Below are 13,449 nucleotides of genomic sequence, written 5' to 3'. Positions count from 1 at the left end.
GAGGGTGGGGTCTGTTAGTGAAAGCTCTATAGAGGAAGTGACATCTAAGTAAGGATCAATAGGAATTTAGTAGGGGGCAATAGAGTGGACAACAATGAGTGTGCAAAAGTCAAAAGTACATTTCTGGAAGTGAAGCAACTTCAGTACAAAATGGCCAAATGAAAGGTTATAGTGAGAGTACTCACGGTTTAAACTAGAGAGGTAACCAGGAGCCAGCTCATGAAGGGCCATTGAAAGCCATCCTAAGAAGTTTGGGTTCCATTCTGAGGACAATGGGAACATGGAAATGGGAAGAAAGGTGGTCAGATTTGTGTTTTAGGGAGAGCACTCACTGAAGAATTAGAAGGGATGAGTCTAGTAACAGGTCAATTAGGACCATGGACTGAATCTTCAAAAACTGTCAAACTGAAGTGCAAAACTGACAAATAGGTGGAGGATAAGCATAGAAGAAATTAAGAGAGAAAGGGATAGTGGAACCAATTATCAAAAACTTCTCCTTCCCTAAATAGATACAACCTTGTCTCTGATTTCAGAGAAACTTTCCTCTAGAGGTACAATTCATTTTTTCCAGGTAGCCACGTATTTTTTCAACAAATATTATTGACCCCTTCGAAAAGTTAGTCATTGTTTTAGGCCTGGGGATACAACAAAATAAAGTCTTTGTCCTCATAAAGCTTACTTCTTTTTTTCCTTAGAGAGAAGCAGCCAGAAAATTAAAAGAAAGAAATAAAATAAATAGCATAACAAATAATGGAAGCAGAGGAAGAGAGACAAGCAGTATGAGGTGGCATGGCAATGATTATGTGGATTGCTATTTAATGTATCACAGCCAGGGAAGTCCTTATTGATAAGGCAGTATTTGAGCAAAAACCTGAAGGAGGTAAGAGAGCCATCCATGAGAATAACAAGGAGTCCAACAGTGCTGGGGTGGAAAGGCATGAAGAGAACAGACTATGTAGAATCTTACAGAACACCATCCTTAAGAATTTTTAAATTCTTTTTCTTTTTTTAAGATTTTATTTATTTATTCATGAGAGATACAGGGAGAGAGAGAGAGAGGCAGAGAGAGAAGCAGGCTCCATGCAGGGAGCCCGATGCAGGTCTCCAGGATCATGCCCTGGGCTGAAGGCGGCGCTAAACCGCTGAGCCACCAGGGCTGCCCCCCCCCCCCCTTTTTTAAGATTTTTATTTATTTATTCATGGGAGACACAGAGAGAGAGGCAGAGACACAGGCAGAGGGAGAAGCAGGCTCCATGCAGGGAACCCGATGTGGGACTCGATCTGGGGACTCCAGGATCACGCCCTGAACCAAAGGCAGATGCTTAACCGCCGAGCCACCCAGGGATCCCATAAAGGCTCATGCTCTTTAGAATTATGCTATTCAAGGTATATTTTTTCTTAAATTAGCTGAAATGTACTAATTTCCTGCTCTTTGAGGGCTTCTTTCTTGGAGCAAGTTATAAAGATCTTCTTGGTATCCTGTAGGTAGAAGAAAGTAAAGTAGTTGGTTTTGTGGATTAAGGTCAGACGTGGTTTTGGCATTTGATTCCTCCAATGTCAGTAAGAGTAGAAACAGAGAAGGCTACTGTAATAGACGTGCCTGCTGCCCGAGTTTTAGGAGAGAGGTCTTTAAACATATATCTGAAAGTCTTAAAAAAAAAAAATATATATATATATATATATATTCTACAGGTGCCTGGCTGGCTCAGTGGGTACAGCCTGCGACTCTTGATCTTGGGTTGTGAGTTCGAGCCCCACGATAGGTGTAGAGGTTACGAAAATAAAAAACAAGAATATATTCTGTTTCCCAACTTCATTGAGCGTATTTGTGCGCAGGCTTTAGAGAGGCAACAGGAAAGCGGTCTAAGTCACTGAGTCGTGGGTTGGAGGGCAGTGGGTCTCAGAGAGGTGAGAAGGTGGGTGTGCCGGTAGAGCAGGCCGAAGGCGGTTCCCGCAGGAGGACGGTTGGACCCTGACAGGGTGGGGTAGTGGCCGGCGCGGTAGGGGGGAGGGGGAGGGGGTAGGGGACGCAGGGGGGGGAGGGGAGGCGGGAGGGCCGTGACAGGGCGAGGTAGTGGTCGGCGGGGGAGGGGGGAGGGGGGAGGGGGGAGGGCCCACCCTGGGGGCGGGGCGTGCGCCGGTCCGGCCTCCGCGGGAGGGGCGAGGCTGCGGCGGGCGCGTGCGCGCCGTCACGCCGGGCGTTTCAAACTCTTGCGGCCGGGACGGAGCGGCGTGAGCGCTGCGTGCGCTGCCTGGGAGCCGGCGCTGCTCAGCTGCCTGCGGGCGGGAATCGGCTCTTCCTCTCGCGGGATCCGGGTCCCGCCTCGACGCCCGCTCTGTCCTGACGCCCCGCCGACGGGGGTCGCCATGGTTCACTTCTTGCACCCGGGCCTCTCGCCGCGGAACATTGTCCCTCCGGACGCCCAGAAGGATGCGCTGGGTTGGTGCGTGGTGCAGGTGAGCCAGGGGGCGGGGACGCGGGCTGCGGCGGACGCCGCGCTCGTCCGGGAGTCGTCGGGGACGGCGGGGAGGCACCTGTCGGTTCGTTTGGCCGACGGGGGTAGAGTCCGAAGAGGCCGAGCGGCGGCTGGGCTCGCGTCGTCGCCGGGGAAGTGCGCGCTGGAGGGAAGTGCCCTGCCCGGGGCGTCCCAACCTCAGGGCGGAGCGCGCGGACCACGCGCCAAGCGTGGAGGCGCGGCGAGGGCGAGTCCGGCCCCCGGGTGACCTTGGGGCGGGGGTGGCGGTCGCCTCAGGTCTCGGACTCTTGACCCAGGTCCGCCCGAGGCAGCCGGCGTTTTGCCTGGTGGTGTAAGTTCGGAGGTGAGCTCTGGTCCTGCCGCAGGCGTCACCGGCACTACACGGTGGCGCTTATTACTGTCAAAATGAAGCCAGATGCCCCAGACCTCGACCGTAGGGCCACGTGCGGGGCGGACGTGGCACCCCCCAGAGGCCGTGACGCGGCAGTCCCTAGTGCCCGAGGCTTTGGGCCCGGGAGCTCGTGCCGGACGGTCCTCCTGAGCCCGGCGGGAGGGATCCGGAGCCCCAAGGCCGAAATTCCTTCAGTTCACGTGTTCTCCCCTCACGGGATTCCTATTAGACGGAACTTCTCAAAATGCAAACCGAAAGAGCCTATTTGCTGCTTACGGTCTGTTATTTCGTTTCTACAGTAATTCGGTTATCTCCCTCTTTTTAGGCATTGAGAGTCTCCATTTTAGCGGTGCGTAGTAGAGAGGTTGAGAACTCTGAAAGTTAGTTGATTTGCTCAAGAACCTGAACTTGACATCAGGTGTTCTGAGGCCAGACTCCACATTCTACAGCGCCCCAAGGACCACCCTCTTAGAACTCAAAAATCTAGTAAAGGCTCAACGTAAAATACGGAGGGAAGGAAAGATGCATTGAGGTTGTACTTTACATTCAACGTCTTGTTGGAAGGCTTGTGCCCTGCAAAGATCTGGCTTGTGCTAGTGTACTCTTGGACTCTTTATTTTTTATTTTTTTATTTTTAAAATTTATTTAATTTAATTTATTTTATTTATTATTTTATTTTTGGACTCACTTTTGAACACCACTATATAATTTGTAAATTTGTAGCTAATGGAAAAGCTGGGTTTTTAAGCATGTACTAGTACTGTCTCGAGCACATTTTTGTTGCCCCTGACTGGAATTATAACGAACTTCCTTAGAAAAGTGATCAACTCTTTTTCTGTCTGGTTCCATTGTGTACTGTATACAGTCGCTTTCTTTATAAGATTTTATTTTTAATTAAAATTAATACAGTGCATGAGTACATTTTCATTTATGACACGTTTCTCCATTTGTTTATGTTGTCTGATTTTATTTAGTAATGTGTTGTAGGTTTTTTTTTTTTTTTAAAGATTTTATTTATTTATTCATGACAGAGGGAGAGAGAGAGGCAGAGACACAGGCAGAGGGAGAAGCAGGCTCCGTGTAGGGAGCCGGATGTGGGACTCGATCCTTGGACTCCAGGATCATGCCCTGGGCTTAAGACAGACGCTCAACTGCTGAGCCACGGGCGCGTCCCATAACTTCTTGTTTTTTTTTATATAAAGGTCTTTCGCATATTTGTTAAATTGATTTCTATCTTCGATACTGTAAATATTTTTAAAAACAATACAAGCTTTTTTTATTGGTATATTGACCTTGTGTTCTACAACCTTGCTAAATTCCCTTTTCTCCAGTTTTTTTTTTTAGATTTTTAAAAAGATTTTCTTCACAATCATGTCATCTGCAAATAAAGACAAACTTTATTCCCTTTTAATTTGGCTTTTTTTTTTTTTCTTTTAAGTCTATGCTTCTTATTTACCTCTTTCTAAATTGCATTTTCTAGGACTTTTGTAGAATGTTGAAGTGGTAAGAGTGGACCTCTTGGTATTCTAGATCTTTCACCTTTAAGTATGATACTGGCTATAGGTTTTTCCATTGATGCCCTTTATCAAATTAAGAAAGTTTTTCTTTTATTCCTAGTTTGCCAGCATTTTTTGTTTCTCTCTCTCTCTTTTTTTTTTTTTTTTTAATTTGCCAACATGTAGTATAACACCCAATGGTCATCACATCATGTGCCCTCCTTAATGCCTGCCACCCACTTACTCTGTTAATGTGGTGGATTTTATTGATTGTGAATTTAACTTTACATTCTAGGAATAATCCCCAGCTGGTCATGATGTATTGTTATTTTTTATATATCACAGGATTCTATTTGCTGATGTTTTGTTAAGTATTTTTGTGTCCATGTTTATGCAGGAAATTGCTCTTCAGAAATATTTTATCTAGTTTTAGTAGTATTAGGATAATGCTGACCTCCAAAAATGAATTGGGAAATATTCCCTATCAAGGTTTTTTTCATATTCGGGGCACCTGGGTGGCTCAGCGGTTGAGCATCTATCTTTGGCCCAGGTCATGTTCCCAGCACAACTGGGCCAAAGCATACTTTCATTTTATGTCTGTAAAAGGATCATAACATTCCTAAATGTATGTGCACTTACCAACAGATTGTCAGTTTTTGTAGTTTTTCTAGTAATTTGCCTATTTCATCTGAGTTATCAAATTTATTGGCAAAATTGTCCATACAGTTCCTTTATTGTCCTTCTAATGCTTATAGGATCTGTAATTGTCTTCAGTCTTGTTCCTGGTATTGTTTTCTCTTTTTTCTTTCTCTAGTCTTTGTACTTAGGGATTTAGTAATATTATTAGTCTTTTTGAAGAACTAACTTTTGGCTTTGATTTATATCCATTGCACATCTGTTTCCTTTTTTGTGTATTTTTAAAAATTTTTTTCATTTATGAGAGACACAAGAGAGAGGGGCGGAGATGTAGGCAAAGGGAGAAGCAGGCTCCTCACAGGGAGCCTGATGTGGGACTTAATCCCTGAACTGGGATCATGCCCTGAGCCAAAGGCAGACACCCAACCGCTGAGCCGCCCAGGAGTCCCCCCCCCCTTTTTATTTTTTAATTTTATGTATGTAAGTAATCTCCATACCCAAAGTGGGGCTCGAACTAGAACCCCAAGATCAAGAGTCACACGCTCTTCCCACTGAGCCAGCCAGGTGCCCTGCACGTCTGTTTTCTCTTATTTCTGTTCATATCTTTATAATTTCTTATGTTTACTTTGGGTTTAACTTTCTCTCTTTTTTTAATCTTTTCATTTATTTTTAAATATTTTATTTATTCATGAGGGACACACAGAGGCAGAGACATAGGCAGAGAGAGAAGCAAGCTTCCCTCGGGGAGGCTGATGTGGGACTCGATTCCAGAATCATGACCTGAACCAAAGGCAGATGCTCAACCACTAAGCAACCCAGGCGCCCCCTTTTTTCTTTTAAAGTGGAAACTTAGGTCATTAATCTTATATCCTTATTGTTTATAATATTAACATTTAGAGCTATACATTTTCTCTAACACAGCTTTGGTTAATACCCATAAATTTTGATATATTGTTCAAAATGTTTTCTGATTTCCATTATGAGATTTTATTTGAGCCATGAGATATTTAGAAATGTATTGCTTCAATACCAAATAGTTGGGTATATTTCACATTTTTTATTTTTTATTTATTTTTTTATTTTAAAAAGATTTATTTATTTATGAGAGACAGAGAGAGGCAGAGACACAGGCAGAGGGAGAGGCAGGCTCCATGAAGGGAGCCCGACGCGGGACTCGATCCCGGGTCTCCAGGATCACATCCTGGGCCGAATGCAGGCGCTAAACTGCTGAGCCACCCAGGGATCCCCCTATTTCACATTTTTAAAAAATTGACCCCTAATGTAATTGTTGTCAGATCATATTCTATGATTTTAATTCATTTATATTTATTGATATTTGTTTATAGCTCAGATATGTTCGATCTTGGCGCAGGTTCTTATGCACTTAAGGAATATGTATTGTACATTTGGGTGTGATAGTCTATGAATGTCAGATCAAGTTGGTTGATAATGTTAATTTTCTATATTCTTACTCATTTTCCAACTAGTTTTTTTAATCAATTGCTGAAGATGAGTGTTCATTTCCAACTGTAATTGTGGATTTGTCTTTTTATTTCAGTTTTTGCTTCATGAATTTTAAAACTGTTAGTAAGGGCATATATGTTTAGGAATTATGTCTTCTTGATGAATTAATCCTTTTATCTTTATGATTTCTGGTAATATTCTTGCCCTGAAGCCTTCATTTTCTGACACTAGTATAGTTAACTCCATTTTCCTTATAATCAGTGTTTACCAATCCTGTATTGTTTATGTTTAAAGCATATCTCTTGTAAACAAAGATCTTTTTTATCCAGTCTGACAATGTGTGCCTTTTGAATGAGAGTAAATGAGAGTAATTCTCAAAATAGTTGGATTTAAGTCTACTATGTTGCTATTTGTGTTCTATTTGTCTTGTTTTGTTTCTTCCTTCTCTGACTTCAGAATTGAACATTTTTAAAGTTCCATTTTGTCTCTTCTATTGATTTAATCTGTTTCTCCTTTTCTTTCTCTCAATCTTTCTTTCCCCTTCCCTCAGTCTTTAATGGTCACTCAAAGGTAACAGTTCTTTGTGTTTTTTTTATTTTTTTATTTTATTTATTATTATTATTTTTAAAGGTTTTATTTATTCATGAGAGATAAAGAGAGAGAGAGAGAGAGAGAGGCAGAGACACCGGCAGAGGGAGAAGCAGGCCCCAGGCAGGCAGTCCAACGTGGAACTCGATCCAGGGTCTCCAGGATCATGCCCTGGGCTGAAGGTGGCAGTAAACCGCTGAACCACTGGGGCTGCCCTGTTTTTTTTTTTTTTTTTTTTAAGGTAGCAGTTTATTTCTTATTTTTTATTTTTAAAGATTTATTTATTTATTTATTTTATGAATGATAGAGAGAGAGAGGCAGAGACACAGGCAGAGGGAGAAGCAGGCTCCATGCTGGGAGCATGACGTGGGACTCGATCCCGGGACTCCAGGATCACACCTTGTGCCAAAGGCAGGCGCTAAACCGCTGAGCCACCCAGGGATCCCCAGTAGCAGTTTTTAAAGTGTGAACTCAGGACCTCTGTGGTCTCTAAGATGCCATTTTCTTTTTTACTTCCTTTTTTTTTTTTTTTTTCTTATTTATTTATTTGAGCAAAAGTGGCAAGAAGGAGGGGGGCAGAGGGAGATGGGAAAGTAGACTCACCACTGAGCAGGGAGCCCCGTGGGAGGCTTAATCTCAGGACCCTGGGATCATGACCTGAGCCGAAGGTGGAGTCCTCTCTGACTGAGCCACCCTTGTGCCCCTAAGACTCCTATTTTCTTAAGCTACACACTAATGAAATTTGCAAAATGTAAAACAGTGCTGCTGTTGTCACTGACCTTTAAAAAAATTGCTTTTGAAAATTTTTTAAAAAATTGGTCTTGGGGATCTCTGGGTGGCTCAGCGGTTTAGCACCTGCCTTTGGCCCAGGGTGTGATCCTTGAGTCCCAGGATCAAGTCCTGCATCTGGCTCCCTTCATGGAGCCTGTTTCTCCCTCTGCCTGTGTCTCTGCTTCTCTTTCTGTGTCTCTCATGAATAAATAAATAAAATCTTTAAAAAACCGTTCTTAACAAAAAAGACAGGGGGCACCTGGGTGAATCAATTGGTTAAGTATCTGACTCAGAATATGTCCAACTAGATACAAAACATAAGCCCACTGGGATGCCTGGGTGGCTCAGTGGTTGAGCATCTGCCTTTGGCGCGGGTCATTATCTCAGGGTCATGGGATTGAGCCCCCTCATCAGGCTGTGTGCTCTGCAAGGAGTCTGCTTGAGATTCTCTTTCTCTTTCTTCCTCTGCCCCTCCCCTCCCTTGAGTGCATGCATGTGCTCTCTTCTTCTCTCTTTCTTCAAGATAAATAAATAAAAATTTAAAAAGATTTCATTTATCGATTTACGAAAGACACAGAGAGGCAGAGATATAGACAGAGAAGAAGCAGGCTCCATGCTGGGAGTCTGGTACAGGACCTGATCCTGGGACTCTGGGATCATGCCCTGAGCTGAAGGCAGAAGCTCAACCACTGAGCCACCCAGGTGTCCCTTATTTATCTATTTGAGAGAGAGAGAGAGAGAGAGAGAGAGATATGAGAGAGAGCTCCAGCACAAGCGTGTGTGTGAGGGGTGTGGGTGTGGGCGGGAGGGGCAGAGAAGAACGGGAGAAGCAGGCTCACCCTGCCAAGCAGGGAGCTCTACGTGTATTTTGATCCCTGGATCCTGAGATCATGACCTGAGTAGAAGGCAGACATTCAACCAACTGAGCCACCCAGGTGTCCCTAAATAAATAAATCTTTAAAAAAATGATATTTCATTGGGACACCTGGGTGGCTTAGTTAAGTATTTAACATGTGATCTCAGCTCAGGTTTCTGTCAGGGTTATGGATTCAAGCCCCATGTTGGGCTCTATTGTGGGGGTGGTGCCTACTTCATAAAGGTATTTCATTGTCTTCTGGCTAGTCTTGCATCTGATGAAAATTCAGTTGTTATACTTTTATTTTTTTTTTAATTTTTTATTTATTTATGATAGTCACAGAGAGAGAGAGAGAGAGAGAAAGGCAGAGACACAGGCAGAGGGAGAAGCAGGCTCCATGCACCGGGAGCCCGACGTGGGATTCGATCCCGGGTCTCCAGGATCGCGCCCTGGGCCAAAGGCAGGCGCTAAACCGCTGCACCAACCAGGGATCCCAGTTGTTATACTTTTAGAAAAATAACTGCCACAGTCCTCCCCCAACCTTCCATGTTAGGATTTTTTTTTTTAATCATTGGTTTTTAGACATTTGTCACATTGTGGTGTCTTTTGTTTATTTCATTTTGGGTCCATTTCGCTCCTGGGATCAGTGGTTTTATGTTTTGTGTTTTTTTGCTTTTTAAATATTTTTTTATTCATGAGAAACACAGAGAGGCAGAGGGAGAAGCAGGCTTCCCAGCGGGAGCCCAGTGTGGGACCCCAGGGAATGTCAGGACCTCAGGATCATGACCTGAGTCAAAGGCAGATGCTCAACCACTAAGCCACCCAGACATCCCAGCGGGCTTATGTTTTGTATCTAATTAGACCTATTTTCACTTTTTAAAGAAAGCCATCAAATTTGTTTAAATTTTTCTTTGTACCCAGTGAATTAACTGTATGCTTCAATAAATATTTAATAAAAACAATTTCAGGGGAAGCCTAGGTGGCTCAGCAGTTGAGTTTCTGCCTTGGCTCCAGGGTGTGATCCCAGAGTCCTGGAATCAAGTCACACATCGGGCTCCCTGCGTGGAGCCTGCTTCTCTCTCTGCCTATGTCGTGCTCTCTCTGTGTGTGTCTCTCATAAATAAATAAAATCTTAAAAAAATAAAAAAAAGATAAAAATAAAAACAATTTCATAGGGGGCACCTGGGTGGCTCAGTGGTTGAGCATCTGCCTTTGGCTCAGGACGTGATCCTGGGGTCCAATGATTGAGCCTGCTTCTCCCTCTGCCTGTGTCTCTTCCTCTCTCTGTGTCTCTCATGAATAAATAAAATATATAAAATAAAATAAAAAACCAATTTCATAGATTCCAAGTATAGGACATTGTACTTTTTGACCATTATTTACAATAGTTTTTTTCCTCCCTGTTGATATCTCCTCTCTTCTGAAATTTCAGTCACACATATTATACTGTTTAAGATTGTCACTTGGGGCTTTCTGCTTTTTTTTTCCCTTCAACTCTGGAAGTTCCACTGAGTCTTCTTCTGATCTTCCATTTTTCTGTTGAGAGTCCATATTTATTCTCACATGTTTATGTTTTCCTTTGTATCTATGAATTAAAATATCTGTTTTAAAAGAGAAGAGTAAGTGTGGGAAGAGTAAGTGTGGGAATCTATGTGAGAGGTAGGTGGCAAATTGAAGCTACCTGCACAGGTAGAACTGGTAGGATTTTGCTAATGTATTGGATATATGTGTTTGGGGTGATTAAGGACAAGAAAGTATCAGTAATTTCTCTTATCAGTAGAAGGTCCTAGACCTCTTAGCACACAGTGTGTGTGTACATTGCCTCTGTAACCTTAAATTAAAATTCTGTTTTAGGGATTGTGGAGAAGCTTAGTGATAATACACATCAATGTAAAACTTCTTGTGTCATATAGCTGCTGACTCTAAATTAGAAAGTTTGCAACTCTGGAGTTTGATTTGGTGGTTATCTAGGACAGGGAATTGATTTGTTCTTACTAATGGAAAGTATAGGTCTTTAAAGTGAGAAATAATGGAATCTATTTTACGCTTAAATAGAATTTTACATTGAACATTATTGCTATAGCATGGGCTTTGGATGTGAACTTGTAATGGTTACATGTCACAAGGAGCATGTTCCAGATTCACAAGAGTGCTTTATAAAATTGTATTTTTAGAATATATGGATAAAAGTAAGTGCTTGCTTCGGCAGCGTATATACTAGAATATACGGATAGGAGGGGTACCTGGGCTTAATCAGTAGAGCAATGCAACTCTTGATCTTGGGGTCATGAGTTCCAGGTTCCACATCGGACACAGAGCCTACTGAGAAAAGAAAAGCATGGATATGATTTTGTTTTAATTTAACTTGAATGTACTGGATGCCTTCCATGTAAGGCTCTGTCATGTAAAACAAAAATAGAAAACAATGGGTTTTGATAGGTTGATACTGCCTGTTCTCCCTAATTCTGTCCATATGTTCTACTCTTTATCAAATTATGTTATTAATCCTAGAAATGCTCTTTCAGTGCTATTCCATTCCCCAATGTGTTTATATGAAGGAGTGATTAAGAATAATTATTTGAAGCTACAGGTACTTCATTTTTTAGTTACTTGTATTTATCCTCTTCATACTTCCAAAACGAATTTAAGATATCTTCATATTCTGCTTTTAGAAAGAAGGAAACAGCAACAAATCCAGTATCATCAGAGTTACAAAATAGATAAATTAGGAAATTATTCACATTCTAATAAAAAGCCACCAACTTTTCTTTATAGGATGCAGTAATGCAGAGTCATCCAGATAGCAAGGTATAGTGGAAATGAAATAATTTATAAAGATCCATATTTGTAACTTTTTTTGCAGTTTGATCTATTGCCAAAAGTAAAGTGTCTGAATATTTCTTACTTTTTGGTACATATTGTAAACTCTTGAACCTTGACATTATCTTTATTCTTTTAACATATGCTTGTTGAGCCTTTGCTTTGTTTCCCAGGTTGTACTGATGTGGGGAACAGTCACAAAGACACAGCTGCTTTTTATTCTAATTTCAGGGTTGGGGAAATTTAATATCTAAGTGAAAGGTTGTTGACGGCCTATTGGCAGGTCAGAATTTGTTCTCGTGTTCTGATTTTCAAAAGATGGTACTTGAGCACAGCATCTAGTTCTGGTACATGTTTTAAGACCACTGATAAATAGAGTTAACCACAACAGACAATTTTTTTTAAAGATTTTATTTATTTATTCATGAGAGACACAGATTGAGAGAGAGGCAGAGACAGAGGCAGAGGGAGAAGCAGGCTCCATGCAGGAAGCCTGACGTGGGACTCGATCCCCGGTCTCCAGGATCAGGCCCTGGGCCGAAGGCGGCGCTAAACTGCTGAGCCATCCGGGCTGCCCACAATAGACAATTTTTTATCTTAAATTGGTGTATCTTACAGAAAACTGTTAGAATTTTTCTACTATCTGTATTTCAGGGAATTAAAGTGTTTTTGAGTGCAAATTTTTTTATTAGTTTATATCCATCCAAGACAGTAGAAGGAATACAATTAGTCATTATGTTAGCTTATTTGAAAACATACCATTTTTAGCACACTAATTTCTAGAAAAAGGGGAAATCTAATTAAAGCTAGATTGATCGAGATGACAATGTGAACTTATATTATTTGATTCTCTTAACTTGGAAGATTTAGAATTGTTGGTAAGAAAGTTTGGCAAATGATGCTTTTTAGAAGAAATGGTCTTGTTTCCTGTGTACTCTCAACGCATTGTGGAGTTCAAAACTCTAATGCCATACATAATTGAAATGCCAAGGTAGAGCTGCGGCATGATGGCCTGACAACTTGGTTATTATTTGATTCAGCATTTTAATGTATTTTCTTTTTTTAAAAATGTATTTTCTATATTACCAGCCATGGCAACAGTGTAAAAGATTCTCTTGTTTTGTTTTAAGTAAGCTTCATGCCTAGTGTGGAGCCCAACTCAAGGCTTGACTCAGAACCTTAAAATCGAGACCTGAGTTGAGACCAAGAGTCAGACGCTTGACTGAGCAAGCCACCTAGCTGCTCCTAAGAGGTTCTTTATGTGAAATTACAGAGGATGTTGACAAGTAAATATCTGCTGCTGTTGATCAAAAATTAAAGCCTAAGCAAGGGATAAAAGTATCAGTAAAAATTAAGCAACCAAATAGATGTGATGCCATTTTACTGAGCATTTTACTGACTGGGGAAGTTCAGTTTTCTTCATGGTGGATTTGGAGTATTTGTGACAGTTAAATAGACATGTCAGGGAGGCAGCTGGGTATCCAGGACTAGCTTAATGAGATATGACCTGGAGATTATCTGGAGTTCATTGGGTTTATATAGATTAGTATCTGTTTAAGTAATGCTTACCCCAACATGAAGCTCTAATTCCGAGGTCAAAAGAGTCCCATGTTCCACTGACTGAGCCAACAAGGTGCCCCTGTAGGTTAATATTTAGAGTCATGCTATTAGTAGTCAAATAATACAAAGAGGCATTAGTCATTAGTGGTCTTGGCGAGGGATGGAAACCTGATAGAGTGATTTGAAGAATGAATGGCATAGGATGTTTCTCTAAGACATCTACTGACTTCTAAAACAAAAACCAGTAGCAGAATACTATTGCATGATTCTATTTACATAAAGTTCACACATAGAGAACTAAACCGTATTCAAGATCATGATTACCACTGGATGAGGGGATGGGAAATAGCATCAGGGAGGGACACAGTAAGGGACTCTAAATATTGGTAT

General features: G+C 41.7%; 1 protein-coding gene across 6 annotated transcripts in view; it reads left to right on the top strand.

Annotated features, from left to right (window-relative positions):
• Positions 1–1,218: 1,218 nt before the first annotated feature.
• The window catches only part of ZYG11A (zyg-11 family member A, cell cycle regulator), a 73,852-nt gene continuing 61,621 nt past the window's right edge, over positions 1,219–13,449 (top strand). For 3 of the 6 annotated variants that reach the window (XM_025427638.3, XM_025427637.3, XM_025427636.3), the window contains exon 1: positions 2,259–2,457. In XM_025427638.3, the coding sequence (XP_025283423.1) occupies positions 2,368–2,457 (90 nt within the window). In that variant the 5' untranslated portion in view covers positions 2,259–2,367. Of the gene's footprint in view, positions 1,387–2,256; positions 2,458–13,449 lie in introns of those variants that run through there. The other 3 variants (XM_049110439.1, XM_025427639.3, XM_035715893.2) reach the window with 2 other exon arrangements.

Source organism: Canis lupus, chromosome 5 (assembly GCF_003254725.2).
Source record: "Canis lupus dingo isolate Sandy chromosome 5, ASM325472v2, whole genome shotgun sequence".
NCBI lineage: Eukaryota > Metazoa > Chordata > Mammalia > Carnivora > Canidae > Canis > Canis lupus.
This window is presented reverse-complemented; position numbering and strand designations above follow the sequence as displayed.